Source organism: Clupea harengus, chromosome 16 (genome assembly GCF_900700415.2).
Source record: "Clupea harengus chromosome 16, Ch_v2.0.2, whole genome shotgun sequence".
Lineage (NCBI taxonomy): Eukaryota > Metazoa > Chordata > Actinopteri > Clupeiformes > Clupeidae > Clupea > Clupea harengus.
The window spans coordinates 630,858-654,641 of record NC_045167.1 but is presented as its reverse complement, the minus strand read 5'-3'; the positions used below and the strand labels follow the sequence as shown (position 1 = coordinate 654,641).

Here is a 23,784-nt window from a genome sequence, read left to right as displayed (position 1 = left end):
CAGGAAACGTCAACGTTCACGCATGCGACGTGTCTCTGTCGTGCTACGTGAACAATCTGTTCATTTCAATCTGTTATTATTTTCTTTTGTGATTGAAATATTATTATCACACAATAAATTAAAATAAGAACGCAGAATTAAATTAATAACAATAATAAATAAACCATTATTTTCTTGGGGGTGCTATGGGGGTGCTATGGCTAATCCAGGGGGAGCTATAGCACCCCCTAGCCCCCCCCCTGGCGCCGCCCCTGCTTCACGCACACCCTTGACTCGGGTTTCACAATCAGTCGGCAAGGAGATCTTGTTGGAGAAAGCGGGCACCAATTTGGAAGGTAGGTCGTTTCTATCCGAAAACGTTGCGTTACACTGGCATAGGAAAATAAGCCACTTGTCCTGCGCGTGCTCTATGGTGAAACACAGCATCAGAACGAATGGCCAACCCGATTTAAATAACTTTTGAACTTTTACAAAACTAGCTTTGCTGTAGTTTTGACGAATGATAGGTGCCATATATTACAGAAACTGCTGGTAAAAGATCGAAGATAGAATCGTTGGTCTTTACTTTTGGGTTTGAGATTTGAAGTTACATCAGACAAGTGACACAATATGCTAAACCTGAGGTTTTGTGTTTACTGATTGCCGCGTTCTTACAACGATGCATGCATGCATGCACGTTCCGTTAGCTTACTATCCCCCCACGTTTATATGGAATGTGTTTGCCTTAAGGGGGCTTATTGAAACAAGATGCTGACGGGCAAACATACGCTGTGCATATAGTTCTGTTCTGGAACTTAAAACCAGCTAACACGACTGATTTTGTCCATGCCTTATTCACATATTGTAGAATTCTTTGGAAGTCATCAGTGTAAAGTTTGAGACACAAACATCATGATCTACGATGCACAAGGCGTTCAACAGGAAGAGAGGGAGGAGGAGCCTACGGAGAACTTGCACGCAGGAGGCTCGTCTCCGGAGAGGATGGACCCGGACAGCCCGGACAGAAGCCCCAGCGGGCAGCAGCAGCCCAGGGACAAGTGGGCTAACAAGTCTGAGTTTCTTTTTTCTATGGCTGGAGTGATAAATGGGTTGGAAAATGTATGGATCTTCCCATACCTCTGTTACGAGAATGGCGGAGGTAAGAAGATATCACAACAGACAGCAGCTAAAACAAAAACAATCAGTTTAGATATTCAGTCTTACCATTACTGAGACTATGTCTCATGTCCGTAACATAAAGAATAACCTACAAGTAGCTTTACACAGTCCAATCATTACAGACATATACAGTATATCTATCTCTCAAATGTTCTGTCTCTCATTCAACCCCTTAGGAGCTTTCTTCATACCATACTTTGCCACCCTTTTATTTTGTGGAATGCCTATCTTTTTCCTGGAGACAGCCTTAGGGCAGTATACCAGTGAGGGGGGAGTCACTGCCTGGCGCAAAATTTGCCCTATGTTTGAAGGTGGGCGATTATTTTGTCAGGTTGTTTTCTGGCTTCGTTGTATATCTGTGTGTGTGTGTGTGTTTCCTTTGTTTATTCTCATTTCTTTATGTTTAATGTAGGGATAGGGATTGCATCTCAGGTGATTGTGTCCTACCTCAATGTTTACTACATTGTGATGCTAGCATGGGCTGTCATGTACCTATTCAACTCCTTCAAGAGCCCTCTCCCCTGGGCTACCTGTGACAACTCCTGGAATACAAGTATGGTGCCACATTATCAATTCAACATTTCAAACAGAAGCACTTGCTCTGAGCACAACATCAAATGTCACATGCTGTTCAATTAGCACAGTACATGTTTGAGTTCAATTAGCACAGTACATGTTTGAGTTCAATTAGCACAGTACATGTCACATGCTGTTCAATTAGCACAGTACATGTTTGAGTTCAATTAGCACAGTACATGTTTCATGCTGTTCAATTAGCACAGTACATGTTTGAGTTCAATTAGCACAGTACATGTTTTAGTTGGAGCTGCCTGACAGGATTTTGTCAAACCTGCATGATTTATTTATTTATGTGTTAATCCTCATACGGAAAAAAATGGCTACATTGTGTTGTGTGTTAAGATGGGATGGTTAAATAGCTACATTGTGTTGTGTGTTAAGATGGGATGGTAAAATGGCTACAATAGTTTCGATAGTTTGTTTCAGTTTAATATAAACAAGAGCCAATTTAGCAAAGTGAAGTTAATAAAAAACGTAATAAGATATGTTGAAATATCGTAGCGCAGCAGTGCTATCTTGTTCTTTTTTTCTTTTATATTACCAGTGAACTGTCAGAACACCACCATGGACACAGGAATTGATAGGTAGAGTTTTTAAATCACATTTCCAGCTGTCTGCGGCTCACAGAATATTAAATGTTTTAATGTCACAAAAGACTGTTAAACATTTTGATAAACTTCTGTTTCACAAGTTTGTCTTCTTTAAAGCTATAACAACATATCACGTCCTGAAGAAGAATTCTGGCGGTATGTTAAATTTCTAATTTCAATTTAAATGCTGTTAAACCAGTGGAGGGGGGTTATTATTGTATTATAGATCTAGCTTCTATCATATATCCAGCGTTGTTATTATTTTTACTATCATTCCAAAACATGTGGAAAGAAATATGTTTGATCTTTACCGGTAATGTCGAAGTATATATTTACAAAGGTACATTCCGTACATTACAAGTTATTGAATTTATAATTATAATTTTCCATAGGACTATATCTATACTGATGCAATGTGCACCATTATTATAAGGGAGACAATCCTTTTCCCTGGTAGAATGAATTGTGATAGCAATATCATACGTAGTGTTGTGGTTTGGCAGGTGCTGAATTCGTGAATTCAGGGGAACATGGCAGTGTTTGTAGTTCATTAATTGTGTCATGCATGCTTACATGTTGTACCACAAACTTGGAAACATTGCCCTAAACAGGTTATCTGAGTCTGAGTATCATCTAAGTATAATAATAATGTTTTTTTTGCAACACTCAGATTTCGATTGTTACGGGAAAATGACGAGGGTCTAGGTCCTGTTAACGGTGACCTGGCTCTCTGTCTCTTGCTTGTCTGGGTCGTCTGCTATTTCTGCATCTGGAAGGGGATTAAATCCATGGGCAAGGTGAGCATGTAAACTTAATATCAAATTCATGCACAGTTTTGTTCCAATCAATTGCACTTATATACTCACTGATGCACTACTAATAAGTCATCAATGGCAGCATTCTATTTTCTAAACCATAATTTCAGCTTCATTATAAATTTCAAATCACTTTACTGTTTTTGAGCCACTCCAATATTGTTTTAGACTTGTGCGGTGGTTAACTGTCCTACTGTTGGGAAACCTCTCCCCAACCTTAGTGTTACAACAGACTGCAACAGGCTTTCTTGTGATGTTGTGCAGACTACTTCTCCATTCATTCTCCATCGAATTATAAAAGGCAGATGAGACATATCCCCACAGCGACCCTGGGACGGGCTAGTTTTATATACTGTATGCTAATATGTATATATGTTAAATATGTTTTAATGAACCCACACCCAAACACAACTTGCAGCTTTTGTGTTCACCCACCCACTAACTGAGGTTCTCTGGAGTTGGGAGAACATCATAAGTGAATTTAATTCATTTCATAAAAAGTCAACAATTTTGCATCCAGGTGATCTTCCTCATCTCAACACCATTCCAGTGCATTCATTGCCCTTGCTTCCCTTGAGAAAGCCGCTGCTGCTTGTGTAGTTTCCTCTTCTTGCCATGAACAAAGCTAGTTACCATGTGCCTCCTCTCCGGCAATGTAGCTTTACCCCATGCTTTCAGAACTGTCACCTAGCCCAAACCCTGCCCTTCCACTCTGTACCTGCCCAATGATATCCCTATGCTGTAATGCACCTTGTGCATGTTGAACCACTTCTCTTGGATTCCACTTCCTCCCTGTGTTTACCAAGCAGTGTTCTTGACTACTGGATCCTCAGACCGTGACAAAGTCATCTCAAGGCTGGTCTTAGCACATCTGAACTCCTCCACACAGCTGGTCATTGGTAACTCCAATATTCCCTTTCCATACTTCAAACACAGTCAAAGCCCACTCATCATCATAGCAATGTGTCATTCATTTTTTAGAGAAAGCTGGATGATGGGATGTTTTTCAGACAAAAATTCTTAATGTAGCAGTATTGAGTTGTGTATGAAATGAAATCGAATGTGAAAAATAGGCTGTGGAAAAATGTGGGCACCCTTTTAAATTTGAATACCTGTAGTCACTTAATGCTGATTGATTGAAACACAAAATTCTTTGAACCTGATCTGATTGAACCTTAAACTGCAAATAAAGCTGCAACAAATCATGACAAAGCTAATTTAACATAGCTAATTGCTGGGGGTGATTTTCCTTCATTCCCTGTTGGAGAGTAGCAACATGGAAACCTCAAAATAACTCTCTAATGACCTTAAAACTAAGATGATTCGTCACTATGAATTAGGAGAGGGATGTTAAAAGTTATCAAAAAGGTTTGAGGTGTCTATCTCCACAGTCAGACATGTAGTGAGATAATGGAGCGGGCTGTCCACGCTCGGCAAGAAATCGGGACCCATGACTGGCCTAGAAAGTGCTGACTGGACATATTGGCCTACAGCATGATAAACTGATTTTACATTCCCAACAAACTTGGAAGGTGTTTATTTGGGCTATTCTAACCTGAGAGGAAGAGAAAGGATGTCTATCTCCACAGTCAGACATTTAGTAAGATAATGGAGCGGGCTGTCCACGCTCGGCAGCCATCAAACCTGACTCAACTGGAGACATGTTGTAACGAGTCATGATCCAAAATATCTGCAGCCAGAATTCAGGGAGGCTCTACCAAATATCAGAATCAGAATTGTAGAGACAATTGTATTGTTATGGCGCTATATAAATAAAATTGAATTTAATTGAATCTTAGAGAGAGGGGGGCGGGGCGGGCCATCTGCATTGGGTAGAGAGATAGAGACGTAGCAGGGGGAGGGGACAGGAAGGGGAGAGAATCTGAAGCATGGCAGATTCATTCTTACACGTATCAGGATAAGCAAAACATGTGGTAGAAATGTGGTAGTGGTTACAGTAAGATGGGGAGAGAGTATTCAAGTATTGCAGAACAGCTTAGTGGGTATATAGTGAGCTCGTAAAGGTTACTATTACAAAGGTAAATAGAGCAAGAGCAGAAAACTATGTCTGGTGGGAATTATTTACATTACGGGTAAATAGGCTAGAACAGTGTGTGGATGTGTCTTGAGTGGGGTAGAATGAATGAATGACAGTGTGATGGGAGATAGATAGATAGATAGATAGATAGATAGATAGATAGATAGATAGATGGATACTTTATTAATCCCGAAGGAAATTTAGGTCATCCAGTAGCTTATACACTTAACTTAACTCACAAACAAACATACACAAATCACAGTAGAATCACAGTAGAAAAACAATACACATAGGGAGAACATGTTCACAGGGAGTGGGGTGTATACAGATATTATACCGATATTATTACAGTGTGCAAAAATTGGTTGTGTCAGTGTTGATGTTCACGAGGAAAGTAGTGCAAAGAGATGTGTGATGTGTGATGGGTGATGGGTGATGGGTGATGTGTGATGGGTGATGTGTGATGGGTGATGGGTGATGGGTGATGGGTGATGGGTGATGTAGTTCAGTGTGGTGTGATGGGTGATGGGTGATGTAGTGCAGTGTGGTGTGATGGGTGATGGGTGATGTAGTGCAGTGTGGGGTGATGGGTGATGTAGTGCAGTGTGGGGTGATGGGTGATGGGTGATGTAGTGCAGTGTGGGGTGATGGGTGATGGGTGATGTAGTTCAGTGTGGTGTGATGGGTGATGGGTGATGGGTGATGTAGTTCAGTGTGGGGTGATGGGTGATGGGTGATGTAGTGCAGTGTGGGGTGATGGGTGATGGGTGTGTAGTGCAGTGTGGGGTGATGGGTGATGGGTGATGGGTGATGTAGTTCAGTGTGGGGTGATGGGTGATGGGTGATGGGTGATGTAGTGCAGTGTGGGGTGATGGGTGATGGGTGATGTAGTTCAGTGTGGTGTGATGGGTGATGGGTGAGAAGCGTGTGGGCAACAATATCCTTGAAATTACAAGACCTTATATTCATAAGACCCAACATTAGGTTTGTACTGGTAGGGTTGGTACAGATGTAGTTTTCATCTTTATCTAATTTCCCTGTCTGATACCTCTATCAGTGTGATTTTCAATAGTTTTCCTGTCTGAAAGGTAAAGACACCATTTGTATGTGACTAAATATGGGTAATGATTCTATTGGGGCAGCAGAGATTAGTACAGGGAAGTAGTTCTCCTAGAGTTCATTTGGGATTGTCAGTGATCTGCCTCGGCTAGGTAGTTTAAACACAATGGCGTGTTGATTATGTTCTTCCTGATATGGAGTAAGCACTGGTTTACTGCAGTGCTTCTCAATAGCGAAGAGGACAACTAAAGTCCACCTAACCTGCTCAACAGAAAGATGCTGGAGTGAAATATAGTCATCATTGTTACAAAGCACATTAACTCACACAATTCTATTCACTTGTCACGAGACTATATATCACATGACATCATGTACAAACTGGGCAAGTTCAGACAGTGGTTATGACGCCCTTTGAATGCCCTTTTTTAATGTTTAATCTATTTGCATCAGACCATTTTTCAAAAAACAGTTTTTAAAAGTGTCAGCAATAGCCTATATGAGCAAATCTGACGTGAAAAGATTTTTTATTATAGACGGAAGTTTCAAAACAGATGAGTGTTACGTTAGCTTTAGTCCTGTCAATCGAAGTGGGTAAAAGTGGGTAGGTGTGAAATAGGTGTGAAAAATGAACCCGGGTTCAGGCAAACTAGAGTCCGTCTGCATGGGGTCTTAGAATACCAATGAGGTGACTGACCCTTCTTTATCTCTCCCGACTGCTCAGCCAAAGTCTCCTAAACGACATCATTTCAGATTGCAGACACTAAACAAAAAGCAAAGCTGCCGTTCATAGCTGTTGGCAGCCGCTAGCACCCATGTGTTTTAGCTCCTTTGCTAGGACGCCCGCCTCCTATGTCAGAGGTTGCGAGTTCAAGTCCGGTGCAGGACTGCTTGTCTAAACCACACAGCCTACACTTGTCTGTATGTGTGTGTGTGTGTGTGTGTGTGTGTGAGTGTGTGTGTGTGTGTGTGTGTCGAGAATCAGGTTAAATTAATGGTGTTTTGTGTGTTTCAGGTTGTGTACTTCACAGCAACTTTCCCTCACCTCATGTTGTTCATCCTCCTAATTCGTGGCGTGACTTTGCCAGGTGCTATGGATGGAATAAAGTATTATCTTTACCCAAACTTACACAGAATTGCTGACATTCGGGTAAGCCCTGAAGATAATGAAAGACTGAATGGTGTTTGACAGGAATATCTGGTTAATCTCACAGTCCTAGCTAATAATATAGCATCCAGTCTCGGCTCTCAGGGTTTAGCACTTGCAGTATATTACTGAATATAATATTTGGCAATATTTCAGTATACTTTCGATTGGCAATTGGAAATATTTCGGCCATGGGTAAAACAATATCTTAAAGTTTTATCTAAGGAAAATAGGCTTTGTAGTTTGTGGACAGTTCATCCCCTCAGGAGGCTTATAGCCTTTATGATGCGTGTTTCTATGGGCAAAACTAAACGCCAAGTCAAGGGATAATTTATTTCACTTTACTCATCACGTGAGCATTGAGCATTCAAATAAGAAATCCTGAATGGAAACACTCTATAATAGCATATAATACAACTTAGGTTCATGGAAACAGGACAGTTTTGTGTTTGTTTTAGTTTATATTATTATTGCAGTTAAAGTTGCCCTAGACAACCTTGAGGGTTTTGAACCCACAGCTGTTCAAAACTCCTCTAGGGATTAAGAAAATGTCCATTTTAATTTGCATAACACAGCTGATAGAAACATGCACACATAACTTTTCTTTGGTCAAATTTTCATGAATGCACATAAAATATGTGAACGGGTTGGATTGAAACCCAGGTGTTAGCTGGCTATATACCTGATCCTGTTAGGAGGAAAGCGTGAGGAAACCCAGGTGTTAGCTGGCTATATACCTGATCCTGTTAGGAGGAAAGCGTGAGGAAACCCAGGTGTTAGCTGGCTATATACTTGATCCTGTTAGGAGGAAAGCGTGAGGAAACCCAGGTGTTAGCTGGCTATATACTTGATCCTGTTAGGAGGAAAGCTTGAGGGAGGAGTCACAACATTCAGTCCCAATGTGTCGTATCAAAGGGGAGAATACCGAAATTGCCTTTAAAAAAATACCATATAAAAAGCAAGATGTCATCGTCACTTTTCTACCTGTCTAATGCTCTCCTTTTGTCTCTTTAGGTTTGGGTTGACGCAGGGACGCATGTGTTGTTTTCTCTTACTGTTTGCCAGGGTGTCCCCACTGCTCTTGGAAGCTACAATAAATACAACAACAACTGCTACAAGTCAGTAGAACACTAATAATGTTCTCCGTGTGTTTCTTGTATTAGCCTTTTTTGTCGGGGCGACAGTGGTACAGGAGGTAAATAAGTCGTTTAGTAATCAGAAGGTTGATAGTTCGATTCCCTGTCGAAGTGTCCTTGAGCAAGGCACTGATGCTCCTGATGTGCAGTGTGCCATCAGTGTAAAATGTGTATACATTGTAAGTCGCACATATGTAAGTCGCTTTGGATAAAAGCGTCTGCTAAATGACTAAATGTAATGTAAATGTATTAGGATGACATTCAACTGAGAGGATGACATTGCTATGCCCCCATTTGTGACATCATACTTTATTTCACAGTGACTGTATTGGCCTCTGCATACTCAACACCTGCACAAGTATTTTTGCTGGGTTTGTCGTCTTCTCTGTGCTGGGTTTCATGGCTCACGTGCTCGGAATGCCAGTGGAAGATGTTGTGCAGATTGGTATTTACTTTCATTTTTAAGCACTCTATCACTATATATCTGTTGTGATGATTTAGCCGAGGGGTCTGGCAGAGGAGATTATAGTCTATAGAACTATACAACCATTTGTATAAATTGTGTATTCAGACAGGCTTCTTGCCACTCATTGTAGACTGACAAGGTGTGAAGAAGCCTTTCAGTAACATTTTCAGTTGCAATCAAAATGATTCATCCCCCTTAGCCCTCAAACATCCAGGTATTTAAGTACACTTTAATGAAACATATGAACTTTAAGTGATTTGAATGTACATTATTCAGCCCCCAACCTTAATAACCTCTAGCAATCTTTAAAGGTATCTCTTGGAAATATAATCATAGAAATATTCTTTTGGTCATTGCACTTTTCATTTGATGGCTTGCCATCCTTTGTCATGTTGACTGCTCAGTGTACATCCATTGCTGGGATGTACACACGATAGCTTAGGTAAATAAAGTGCAATTGTAGAGATCCTAACAGCTTGATTGTGTTTTAACACAATTTTGTAGCTGCATTTACAAGCACATGATTTATAAGAGATTCATAAGAGAACTATTGTATGGAATTAAACAGTTTTGCACGTTGTTATATACACATCTGTGGCCCTTTGAAGCATGACCATTTAAAGGTGCTATATGAAGCTCTGGCAAGGCAAAAACATTCTTTCAAGCAGATTGGGGGTAGTGTATCACTAGGTTAGTCCACCCCTCGCCCCTCTCCATTGGGGGTAGTGTATCACTAGGTTAGTCCACCCCTCGCCCCTCTCCATTGGGGGCAGTGTATCACTAGGTTAGTCCACCCCTCGCCCCTCTCCATTGGGGGCAGTGTATCACTAGGTTAGTCCACCCCTCGCCCCTCTCCATTGGGGGCAGTGTATCACTAGGTTAGTCCACCCCTTGCTCCTCTCCATTGCAGAAGGAACCAAATGCAGGCTAGGTGGTGGAGGCTAAAGGCTACATGTAGAATGAAAACATTTATATGCTTGAATGATATTTAGATGATTAGTTTCTCCATCAATATCGATTGATCTTTATATGTTCTATAAACTTAGGCAAATAGGCATACAGTATAGGCATATCGTTTTAAACTATAATCTTGGTTTTGACTATGTTTTAAACTATAATTTTGCATGTAGCACCTCTACACAGAATGAAATCGAATGATAGAAAGCTGGAAGAGTTCAGAGTATAGAGTATTAGGCTATTTTTTTGCACACAGTGAAAACTCATCAAATGTTTATTTATGATGTCCTGTACTGTCTTGTTGTGGTGAATACTGTACACAGATTGTTACTGGGTTTCCCCGTTAGGTCCTGGACTTGCCTTCATTGCTTTCCCCAGAGCGCTGGCTCTGCTCCCAGGCGCTCAGTTCTGGTGTGTGCTCTTCTTCCTCATGGTCCTTCTCCTCGGTCTGAACGTCCAGGTAGATCACCCCCTCTCTTTCCAGAAGACTATGTGTTTCTGTTATGCCTGTATAAATAATGATTGAGAAAATCAAGAACTTATGAACATGTTGAACATGTAAGTAGATTAATATGCAGGAAGTACTATGCATTGTTGATATTCAGGACAAGGAAAAGAAGATAGTATTATCTGTCAGGTAAGGATATCAATGATCCTGCCAATTCTCCACAGAGACCACAATGGATGAGCATGGCAATGCACTAAACAATCTTTTACTGGCAGTTATTATAACATTGTATAGGCAGATACATCAATTCAGATGTTCAGATCTGATCAGATGCAGAATTAAAACTATAACTTATTCCTTTTTCAGCAATGAAGGATTAATAGCACATCTTTAATTTTTCTAGATGTAAAACTGGAAAAAAGAAACAGATTCATACTGCTTTGATTTTCACAAAGCTACATATGAGAAATGCATAACATCTTGAGAGAATGTTGAGAAAGGTGGCAAGCAGAAAGCTGCTTTTCTCACCACTAGGGGGCGGTACAGGTACTTAATCATGCCACACATTAATCTCTTTTTCCCTGAGAGGGTTCATATGAATGACCAGTGATTAGCCAATCCCGACGTCCGTCAAAAAAAAGAATCAAAGGTGTCTTACAAAACATAGTCAAGAATTTAGACATTAGCAATCACAAAAATGAATGCATAATGCCCAATTCTGCATATGAATGATGATGCCCTGCAGACAGTCTTTGAGAACCTAAAGAGTCTGTTCTGTGCAGCAGGTATCGTTAGACAGCCGGACCCAACTCTCAACTTTTGTCATAGAAGTGTAGACATTAGAGGTAGGGATAGGGGCAGTGCTTTCTCAATGACATAGAAATCCTTTGAAGCTCTTCACATCTGCCTACTTTTTCAACAAGCTGTCTACGGCAGAGTAAAACTGACACACAGGGAAGCGTGAGTTGATGGCATTCTTGTAGAACCAAGGTATTGGCTGGAGGGGGCAGTGCATCCATTCGTGACCCTAACAGACCACCAAAGCCTTGAGAGGCCAAATGACTCCGCTGCAGACAAGCCAGCTAAGCAATGTTCTTCATTAGGTTAACATTTATGACCTATTGTCCAGGTACCAAGAACACCAAAGTGGATGCTATTCTTTTGGAAACAAAAAAGATTGTTGTGAGACTTTTCAAATGAAACAAACATTACCCACAAATATTAGCAGTAGTGCTAATGTCATTGAACAGGCAGTCTAAATGTTTTTATTGTGTAAATTGTTTAGTTCCTCCTGTGTTTTAACTGCTGTGAAGTCAATTATGTGGAAGACATGGAAGTCATATATTAGACGCCTCTACTGATTATCACCAGCACAGATACCCATGATCAGGGACGCATGGCCCTGCCTCCAACTATTCCCAGATATTTCCCCTTTGAGGAAATAAGCCACCATCTGTGCTTGTGAGAGTGTCTACAATTGTTTGTATGTCTGCCCTTTAACCAATTTGTATGTTTTACCACCAGTTTGTGTGTGTCGAAAGCCTGGCTACAGCCATATCTGACCTGTTCCCTGTCGAGCTGAGGAGTAAGAAGAAGGGAAGACAGGAGATCTTGGTGCTGGTCATTGCCACTGTGTGTTTCCTCCTGGGCCTGCCCTTCATCACACAGGTAGAGAGAGAGAGAGAGAGAGAGAGAGAGAGAGACAATTGGACCACCATATTGATAAAATAGCGTCAGAAGGGGAACGGCCATCTAGAAACAGTGACAAATTCCAGCGTTATCCTGTTACACAAGGATATATTAGGATACCCATAATCCTCCAAGGCTGTTGGGAGCATGGGAGAACACATCTGTTGCCCTGATGGAAATCTCAAATCACCTTTGGGGGGGCAGTAACATGAGTCACCTTTGGGGGGGCAGTAACATGAGTCACCTTTGGGGGGGCTAGTAACATGAGTGCCACAAAAGTTGTGCTGACAGTGACCAGAAGAACACATAAAAAATGGGGTCCAGAGGACTCTCCTTAATCATTTTTACCATTATAGGATTAAAACACACACCTTTCAAAGATTCCTAGACACGTGCCACTCACTCTTATCTTTTCTCACATACTATTTACTGTAACTAGGTTACAAGGACTTCCTAATTAGGTCAACAGAAAAGCCAGACAAAGCCTTGGGCATGACGAACATCAAAGAATATGCCCACTGCATTAAAATACAATAATTTGATCAGGCTTAAAATCTGAAATGATATTGGTGTTACTTCACACTACCAAGCGGTTTCATGTGGCTGCAAATTCACAATACAAACACAAATAAAAACAACAACTAACCATTCCGTCATGGTGTTTCATTTTTCTAGACTGGTGAAGATTGTGTACCTGTTTTTACATTTGTGAACATTTCTATTCAAGGGATCGATCATCTCCCTGAAAGACCGTAGGGATAACAGAGTTGCCCAGAATAACTGATATTTGCAGACCCCGGGTCATTCAAGCCATCGGCCACCCTGCACCACACACCACCTGGGTGTCAGTGTTGTAGTCTTGAAGAGAGCTCAGTGACTGAACGTGAGAGCAGTATTGTGACCATCACAGGGGTGGATGTGGGCCCTGTCTCTGCTGATGATTGTGCGGAAAAGGTGGAGAGGGGGCAGAAAAGTGGACACCAGGCACATGCCAACACTACTAGCAAATGAGGCAAAGCGCAGAATTGGAGATTACTGAGTGATGTCTGATGAATTCACATACGTGTCAGGATGAGCATGCTAGCATACATGTGGTAAATGTACACAATACATACAAACAAACATGGTATATACATGATGCTTACAAAATTGATAGTGGATAAGGTGGCGTATTGTAGATGCACTACAGAGGAATGTCTTTAGTCTCCATTTGCTCCATGGAAGAAGGTCCTTCCTCCTATTGTGCTTTTTGATATTCTTGGAATTACAAGGAGACCTGCACTCTGGGAACAACTCTTGTTGGGAACTATGGGACAACTAATTCCTTTAAGTCATTTGGAGCTGAGCTGTTTAGGGCCTTGCGTGTTAGAAGGAGTCATTTGAAATCAATTGTACTTTTGACAGGGGGCCAGTGCAGAGAGGCAAGTACAGGTGAAATGTGTTCATATTTTTTTTTGTTCTAGTAAAGTGTGCGGGAAGCAGCGTTCTGTATAAATGTAAGGCTCTTTATGGAGTTGTTGCTGCATCCGGACAGGAGATCATTGCAGTAGTCTAGTGATGACTAGTAATAAAAGCGTGGATTCCTTTTTCTGCATTTTGGAGAGATAGGGCTCTTCTGATTTTGGCAATATTGTGTAGATGAAAAAAAATGATATCTTTGAGATCTGTTTTATGTTTAAGTCAAGTAAGAGGTCTTGGTTACACCGAGATTTTTGGTACTAGCGTTGGATGTTAATGAGATACCATTGAGTTTGGGTAGATGGCTAGATAATGTCATTCTCAATTGTTTAGGGCCTACAAGCATAACCTGTTTACCTGTGACACAATCATTCTTTTTAGTGTACCTATTTAGGAAGGACCAAAGATTAGAAGGGCCTACATATTTCATTCTGTGCAGCTTGTATCCTACTATATTGGGTATGGCAGTGTGTTGATGTGATTGCTATGAGACCGGACATGGAGTTGTATATTCTGAGTGCAGTCCTGTTCGTCCTGTTGGGGTGTATTTCCCGATACTGACCAGTGGACTATACATTATCCTTTTCTTAAGTGAGGACGCCTGTGGGGATGCCTAAGGTGACCAGGATTTGTATTCTATTTTACTCCCTTACCCTATTCCATGTTCGTAATCTCAGGGGCCTCTCCCATTCCCAACCGGTTCTATGGCGTCAGTTTAGTGCCAAAACTCACACATGCGAGGAAACGTCTATTCGAGTGAATTTCAGGTTTTCGCAAGCGTGAATTTCTTCTGCGCACTCAATTTTAGCAGCCGCGAGAGGAAATTCAACAACTGCGAGCGCAGAGGCAGAAAACTTCAAACTCCGGTAAGTAGCTGCATATATGTATGGTGTATGGTGGGCTTAAGTATCAGTTTTCACCATACATAAATGCAGCTACTTACCGGAGTTTGGTTGAAGTGAGTGAGCTTCTTGCTAGCGCAGGAATCTTCTGAGGCAGTCAGCGGAGCTCTAGAATCTTAGATCAGTATCTAGTAGACTAGCTAGCAGCTAAACAATACAATTTAATAACATGAGGGGACAAGTCACTTTCGGTTCGTCATTAAATATCAGTTTCCATATGTAGCTAAACAGTTGTCGGCTTTGACAGAGTCTCGTAGTCACGTCACTCACTTCAACCGAACTCCGGTAAGTAGCTGCATATATGTATGGTGAAAACTGATATTTAAGCCCACCATACACCATACATATATGCAGCTACTAATGTCTGTCTCTCTACGGGGCTGACCTCAGCCAGATGGGTCGCTTCTCTTTCAGCTGGGTTCTACTCAAGAGTGTTTCTTGTTAAAAGGGAGTTTTTCCCTTGCCACTGTTGCCTACATGCTTGCTTTAGGGGATTCAGGCTTTGGGCTGTAGAGCACCTTGAGACAATGTCAATTGTTAATGGCACTATATAAATAAATGAAATTGAAAATTAAATGTAATACATTTTGATTAATGTCTTGAAGGTTTAGGGGATGAATAATTAAGTGCAACTGTAGATAGTGTTTCTAAATGAAATCTGTTGATAACATGTTGAATGTTTTATTTGTTCAGTTTGTCTCTGTATAACGCTTTATTATGATGGTGTTTCTTTTCCTCATTCAGGGAGGTATCTATCTTTTGCATACAGTTGACCTTTACGCTTTCAGCAAGTGCAGTCTCCTCTTCATTGCCTGCCTTGAGAGCGTTGTCATCGCATGGATCTATGGTGAATTAGCTGTTGCTCTCACTGCACTACACAGTTTGAAATGAAGACAAACATGATTCATATTGTGATGTCCACATGCCATAAACTGCAATCTGATGAAAACAAATATATAGCGAGTAGCGATGAGGGGGCCAAGCAATCTAGGAAAAGGCATTGATGCCATGGCAACGTGATGTCATCATCATGTCAAGGCTGTGCTTGGAAGTACTCACAGCAAGTTTTGTGACAATTGAAGAAAGATTAGCAGAGATACTGCATCCAGAAAATCCAGAAAAAAGATACAGAAAATGTAAACATCCATCTGATACCTTTTGAGGATTGGACAACATTTCTGTCCTGTGAAAAATGAGTCCAATATGGTGGCGCTTGGGGTGATGCTTTGTGTAAAGATCATCTGTGCCAAAATTCAGTGAGGATTCAAAACTGAATGAAAACTGCTGAAAACTTTCTGATTAAACTCACTATGACAGCCCCATGATTTTGGTCCATTTTGGTCATGAGGTTGGCCCCGGGGGCGACAGTGGTACAGGGGGTAGAGAAGTCGTTTAGTAATCAGAAGGTTGCTAGTTCGATTCCCTGTCGAAGCGTCCTTGAGCAAGACACTGAACCCCTAATTGCTCCCGATGTGCAGTGTGCCATCAGTGTAAATGTAAAATGTGTATACATTGTAAGTCGCACATATGTAAGTCGCTTTGGATAAAAGCGTCTGCTAAATGACTAAATGTAAATGTAAACCACTTTCATAAGGCCAACACATCAAAAGTTACTGGAAACTGCGTGATACAGCACATCATTTCAGATCATTTCAGTTTCTTGTCAATTTATTGCATGGAATAGCCTTGACGCAACAACTAAAAACATCAACCAACTGTTGCATTTATTAATTCTTAATTCTAAGACATTTTTAGACCATAATTGAACCCACAAATTATTATGCTCAAGCTGCTCAAGTACGAAGCCAATTTGCAAAAAATGCTTTTTTAATGATGTTGCCTTTGATTTGGCCTTCATTCAGTTAATAATAATAATAATAATAATAATAAAACTTTATTTATATAGCACCTTTCATGCAAAAGAATGCAGCTCAAAGTGCTTTACAGCAAATACATAATATGCACAAAGAAATGACATGCACATAAAAATAGACATCAAAGAAACATAACAAAGATATAGTGCAAAAAAATAAAAAATTATAATTATAATTATAGAGATATATTTAATCCAACCCCTTAATATCACCAGTAATAATACCACATTAGTAATGTGACTTCATTTCCTTTAGAAAACCCTGGCCAGGTTTAATCCTGTCATCAAAGCTGCCATAAGTTGCAAGCTCAATTTGAATGTTATATGACCATCATTATGTTATGTTGTAATAATTTGAAGGGTGGGTTTGAAGGTATGTATGTATGCATACGGTTAGGCTGTAACAAGTTTTCGCTGTAAATTATTTTAAGTTTAAATACCAGTCAAATAATATCAGCTTTTACCTCTCAGTGAGATAGAATAAATGAATGCTAAGCATTGCTTTGTAGGTGCAGATCGTTTCTATGACAACATCGAAGACATGATTGGGTGTCCACCATTCCCTGTGCTGAAGTACTGTTGGCTGTTCATCTCTCCACTGATCTGTGGGGCAAGTGACTCCTCTTTATTTTTCTCCCTATTTTTCACATTTTAAAATGTACTGTTGATGTGTATACAGCAGTTTAATGATAATGCAACTCTTTAATGATAATGCAACTCTTTAATGATAATGCAAATCTTTAATGATAATGCAACTCTTTAATGATAATGCAACTCTTTAATGATAATGCATATCTTTAATGATAATGCAACTCTTTAATGATAATGCAACTCTTTAATGATAATGCATATCTTTAATGATAATGCAACTCTTTAATGATAATGCAAATCTTTTATGATAATGCATATCTTTAATGATAATGCAACTCTTTAATGATAATGCAAATCTTTTATGATAATGCATATCTTTAATGATAATGCAACTCTTTTATGATAATGCATATCTTTGCCACATCTGGTACCCTATTCCTCTTTGTCCGTTTAGGTCCTCCTGTTCTTGAATGTGTATTCCCCCTTTGACCCGTCTTTGCCATGGGGCACTGGCTTGGGCTTTGTTCTCATGCTCACTCCCTTGATGTGCATCCCCGTGTTCATCCTCGTGGCTCTTCTTAAGGTGAGTGTGTGTGTGTGTGTGTGTGTGTGTTAGTAGTGTGTGTGTGTGTGTGTGTGTGTCTGTGTGTGTGTCTGTGTGTGTGTGTGTGTCTGTGTGTGTATGTGTGGAGCGTGTACCTTTTGTACCTGTCTCCAATATGTCCACTCACTCATAATTCCTCTCAACTGTTGTGCGTGACTATTCAGCAGCTCGTGGACATTTTTTAGTTGGGAGTCGTTGTTAAAGGGGTTCTTGTTAGCACCGTGGTATATGAATATGAGAGATGGGTGTGTCACACAGAGCAACCAGTACCATATTTACTGCACTTGTTTACTTGTTGATTTTTCTTGTTGATTTACTGTCTTCCATCCTACATCTAATGCATTGAAAATATGTACCCCTTTTCTGATTGATGCCATTCAACTGTTTGATTCCTTTCATGCTTTCAAAGCTCTTTGTGTGCCACAGCTCTGACAGTTAGGGTGCAGCCAAGAAGATGTTAGGGAAATCCTAAAGAAACTAAACATGAGTTTGATTGTGTGATTCAGCACACATCCCCAATTATAAAAGGATGTCTACACTTATACATCCAACTAAACTATTACTTTTTCCCAAAACGGTTTGAAAGATTGGAATTCAAATTCCGACCAAATTTTTCTTGGTTTAAATTTTGTACATAACAAAAATACGGTGGCCATGAAGTGCACTCTGTAGGCAGTCACTCAAACAATAGACTACTTTTCCAAGTTCCAATGGACTTTCTTACAAAAAGACAGATCTCCACCGGACCTGGCAGCAGTGGCTTCTGGCACAGTAGGCAACGCAAAATGCAACACTATTGGCACATCTGTCTATCAGTTTACCATGCGATTGTCTATCAGTTTACCATGCGATTGTCTATCAGCTTACCATGCGATTGTCTATCAGTTTACCATGCGATTGTCTATCAGCTTACCATGCGATTGTCTATCAGCTTACCTTGCGATTGTCTATCAGTTTACCTTGTGATTGTCTAATAGTTTACCTTGTGATTGTTTATCAGCTTACCTTGGGATTCCCTATTTGTCGTTGTGTTTTGTGATTTTTCCTTGTGATTGGCAGTTCACAGGCCACCATACAAAAACACTGCCAGTTTAATCAAGGAGTGTACACTTTTTCTATAAACACTGCCAGTTTAATCAAGGAGTGTACACTTTTTCTATAAACACTGCCAGTTGAATCAAGGAGTGTACACTTTTTCTAAAAACACTGCCAGTTTAATCAAGGAGTGTACACTTTTTCTATAAACACTGCCAGTTTAATCAAGGAGTGTACACTTTTTCTATAAACACTGCCAGTTTAATCAAGGAGTGTACACTTTTTCTATAAACACTGCCAGTTTAATCAAGGAGTGTACACTTTTTCTATAAACAGTACCCATCTGTGTTTAACTGAATCTGCAGCATGTGTACCTCATATATATATATCTCTTTTTATTTTATGTTCCAGAACTCGGAGAACATGTTAAGTCCATCCAGTGAGTTGCGTCAGGTGAGACCACACAAAGCTCGGCTTACACTCTGCGGGTATGTCATCATCGACGGGCAGAGACTTCAAACCACCAGATCCTGTGCTGAAGAGGATAAAGTCCTTTTCACCAACAGTGTCTGACCATACACTCATGCCCAACCATACACTCATGCCCAACTGGTGTCCAGCTGAGCAAACCTTGATCTTTTTGTAATGCTAGTACAGAATCTCAGTTAAAGTTTAAAGTTTATGTCTTTGAACTATTGAACCTTTTGTTTTAAATGTTTACATTAACAGTCTCTCTAACAACTATATTAGTGGGGCAGATAACCTGAACAATTGTGCATTTTGTGATAAAAGCGTGAAATTTGATACACATATAGCCAAAGGGTAGAGTTATATGTACTAATATGTATATGTTTTTTTTTTTTTAGGATAAAAATAGATTAACAGATCAAGAAGGTAAATCTTAAGATTAAGGGAGACCCTTTTTATTAAGTTCCATTGACCGTCTATTACATGGAAACGTGCTAATGCCAACTTCGAAACTGTGGACAGCTGTCTCCCCCTCCCTATCGAAGGGGTGTGGCCCCTGAGTCATTTCACTGTCTAATCAGAAACTTTCTGAAAATGTTCTTAGAGTAGACAGCAATAAGACTGAGTTGTTCACCTTCCTCTCAGATGCTCTGCTCAGATGGCTTGATGTTGTGCTGGAGGATAAAGAGCTTGTTGTCACAGATGATGTAGCAGTCCTCAGCAAACCACCCATAGCTGATCTGTCCTCGATTTCTCCATTCACACACGAGGAAGCTGATACCCGTATGTTATTACATGTGGCTCATGCAGTACAACATGGTCACCAGAGAATTATGATCCAAACTGTTAATACCGATGTTGTGGTTTTGGCGGTGGCAGCAGCTCAAGGTCTAAAGCCAGCGGATGGGCTTTGGTTGGCATTTGGTACTGGAAAAAGTTTTCGATACTTAGCAGCCCATGAAATCTCAGGTTTGACTTGGACCTGTGAAGCCATGTGCTCTTCCTGTGTTTCATGCATTGACTGGCTGTGACACAGTATCAAGCTTTGCTGAGGAAAAACTGTTTCCCTGAGATAAGGATCCAGTTCTGCACAAACTGCACACTGTTTATTGATTGATTGATTACTTGTCCCTGAGAATTCTTTATAATTAAAGAATAAGGAAGAGTAGTTGGTTATCTTGTCCCAGAGATAACGATCCAATTCTTTGGTGACAAAAGCATGACCAAACCTTCCCAGCCCTAAGCAGACTTGCAGAACTTGTGTTTCTTCTTGCCCTTCCTGTGTTTCATGCATTGACTGGCTGTGACACAGTATCAAGCTTTGCTGGGCATGGGAAAAAGACTGCATGTGGGCTGTCTTACAGAGCTTACAAATGCCCTGTTAGAGATATGTTCAGCCCCACATGACATTCCACAGGAGATAATGGCCACAATAGAAAAAAATATCATCCTGCTCTATGACTGAACCAGCACATCCATCTGCGAAACGGCACAATGTGCAGTCAATCCCCCCGACAAAGGCTGCCCTAAAGGAGCCTGTTAAGCGCCTGTTATGCCTGTTATGCTGGTATCTACACCAGAGCTACCCTTCACCCTGTAGATGGGGCTGGTCAAAGACATCTGAGGGTCATTATGAACCCTTCTGGACATGCCTACCAGATGCAGGGCAGTCCAGCTATGAACTTTTCTCCTGCAAATGTAAGAAGGGCTGTGTTAAGAAGTGCAAGTGCAAAAAAATCTGCCTTACTGTGAGGCTCTGTTACTGTGAGGGCGATTGCTGACTTTTCCATGATAGACCTTATATTTTTAATAGATAATATTTTCACATATAGACCTAATTTCGCCTATATTGCCTTATAAACCAGAAGGAAACTTTCTAGTAGGCTTAATGTGAGAGTTACCATCTGAATTCAGCCACATGAAAAAAGTGTGATTTGATGTTATGATCCTCTATATCATATATCTATGCAACTTTGTTGCAATTACAAACTTTAAACCAGTCACAGCTGCCGTTTTGAAAAATAACAACCATCTTAAAATTTGAATGACTTATTTGTGTTATACATGTAGTAACTCCCAATATATGGCAAAAATAACGGACTAGATCAACAATCTTACATATTAATTAACATATGTCAGAAAATTCAACTTAAAGTTGTTGTCAATTGGCGGCCATCTTGAAAAGTGGCTACCAAGGCCGCCATATTGAAAATTCATGATGGCCCGATATCTAATTCTTTTTGGACTGTCTTTGGCTATATGTGTACCAAATTTCACGCTTTTATCACAAAGTGCACAATTCTTGTGAACTATCAAGCTAAGCTGCACCACTATATACTACAGTGTCTCCAACAACTATATATATGTATATGTACATACTCGATATATTAGAAGATGCTTCTTGATTGATTTGAGGATGTATTTAACTTCAAAACTCTCAGGATATTTACATTTTTTCTTTCAAATGTTCACGTTAAGAGTGTCTATACCAATTATAATTGTGATCCTAAATGTGTCACAATATGTTTAACAATTGTATAACAATTATTTTCCTCTCACAACCTATATCAAATTGCTGTTTTCATTATGTAATCAAAATATTTCTTATCAGTAGCAAGAATCTAACCTATGTTCTGAAATTGTTTATACTTTATAGATCCTCAACTCAAGTATGCCTGAGATAATGTATGCATGAAATCATCTATGAGGGGCCATACTAAAAAAATAAAAAATTCATACCAGCACTCTAAAGTGGACTGAAAATCTGTAGTTAAGAAAATGGAACGTTGCATTTCTCCACAAACTAACACAAATGCGCTTCTTCAATCCTCTCTGCTTTAACTTTAATTTGACAAATGGGAAAATTGACAAGGTCTTGTGCTGTCTATGGTGAGGGACTATAGGCCTATGCTAGTGTTTTCTGACAATGTTAAATAGCTAATGGTGGAGCTAAGGAAGAGGAGAGGAGGAAAGTGATTTGGGAGAACTTGTGTTTATTTTCATATGCAACGCAACAGGAATGGCACAAGGAACATACTATACATTCTTAAACAACAGCCAGTGACAACGTTGCTGTGGTAACCAAGATAGTGTAAAGTAACCTGATCGCAGGCAAGCTACAGTGAATTCTAGACTCTCTTTTGGTGAGTGACTGCTTCAGTGTGTCAATGTTTCTACAACATTTTTTTATTGAAAGTCGATGTAATACAAAGCCAAAATATGCCCAAATTGGTGACATAATATTTGTATTTGGAACTACATATGTGGACGGTGTTGAATTGAATATCATCAACCGGCCAGCATTAACGCTGTGGGCATTAGCCTACCACAAAAGAAAAGTGTGTTCGCTATTCACAGTTGCAATTAAACTCCAGCTGTTTACGTTTTTCATGTCTGTGTATTGTGTGTTTTTATATTCAATCGAAGTACCCCATATGTTTAATGGACTGTCCCTCCCACTCACGTGTGAAGCTGAAGTGAGTTTTGTTTCTCCAGAAATTCTTGAACAAAGGATGGCGAACAGTCAATGATAATAACTAAACAATTATTTAAATGATGTTTATATTTCATTTCACACACCATATGCACTCATGTAACTTTCACAGGCATGTGCGGTGGTGATGGTCAGCCCGCGGTAGGCATCACATGACCATGGTATTGGGGTAATGCAGTAATCGTCTCAGCCCTAGGAGAGCCTGCTGTAAAGTTAATGGTCTCAGCCCTAGGAGAGCGTGCTGTAAAGTGAATGGCCTCAGGCCTACGAGAGCCTGCTGTAAAGTTGAGCAGATTGAGGCTGTAGCCTAGTGGCTTAGGTTCAGGCACACAAAGCTGTTCCTATCGCCTCAGAAGAACACGCTGTAATGCAGTGGTTGCCACAGCTGATTAAAAAAAGGGAAACCACGTAAGACTGCGTTGTTGTGGTCTCTCATCCCCAGTTAAAACGAACCCAAGTAGATGCATAACAGTGTGTTGCTAAATAAGCAAACATACATTGATTTAGTACAGCAGTTTTTACAACTGTACATGTTTCTGGATCGGGAGCTTCAGTTGCCAGTGTTGAAGAGTGATATCGCAAATTCTGATATTTCGTTTTTTGTTCTTGTTGTCAATATGCCTTTTAAAGCTCTGCAAGTTTTTGTCATAGAGTCATAAAAAGGACACCCCCAGAACCTTTCATCTTCTACATATATGCGTCTTGTGCATCAATGTTTTTAGTCAGAGGGTTAAGCGGAAGGTTTAGCCAGATAAGCCGCCTGGGCTTCTACATTTTCTCAATAGAAAAATAAATAAATATATATTATATACACAGACAGACAGACAAAGAGTGAGTAAAATAAATAAATATATATTATATACACAGACAGACAGACAGACAGAGAGTGAGTCAGTAAGTGAATCTCTCGACTCTACGACTACTACTGGCACGGTGGTGCAGTAGATGCATCCAGAACTCCAGCAGAACCGGGCAGGTGAGTGAATTTGGGGCACCAAGTGTAGCCAGACGGACCTCTCAGTGGTTTGAGACACTTTGGAGTCCTGCAATCACCTGTGCCCTCTTTAAAACTACCCCTGCCTCTAAAGGACTGCCATCTGCCCTTTGGTGACAGTCAATGTGTGCTGTTTCAGATCATCGGGGTTGAGTTTGCCGTGACTTTCCTGGTCCACTGGTCTTGTCTTCACATGCTGATAACTGCACCTCTAAGGACCCATCTTTTAACCCTGACACTAAAAGACCTAAAACAAATGGCATGGTGTGTTAATTGATTGTGGCCTC

At 40.3% G+C, this 23,784-nt stretch overlaps 1 protein-coding gene across 1 annotated transcript; it reads left to right on the top strand.

Moving 5' to 3' along the window:
• The first annotated feature begins 258 nt into the window (after positions 1-258).
• On the top strand, positions 259-22,400 carry LOC105889638 (sodium- and chloride-dependent betaine transporter-like). The gene is made up of 16 exons (XM_031582387.2): positions 259-335; positions 848-1,138; positions 1,335-1,469; positions 1,571-1,711; positions 2,282-2,321; positions 2,445-2,483; positions 2,998-3,124; positions 7,252-7,386; positions 8,398-8,501; positions 8,840-8,964; positions 10,290-10,402; positions 11,915-12,058; positions 15,184-15,286; positions 16,822-16,922; positions 17,358-17,492; positions 18,963-22,400. Exons 2-16 carry the CDS (start codon positions 892-894, stop codon positions 19,113-19,115), a joined length of 1,842 nt encoding a protein of 613 aa, XP_031438247.1. The 5' UTR covers positions 259-335; positions 848-891; the 3' UTR covers positions 19,116-22,400.
• The last annotated feature ends 1,384 nt before the right edge of the window (positions 22,401-23,784 follow it).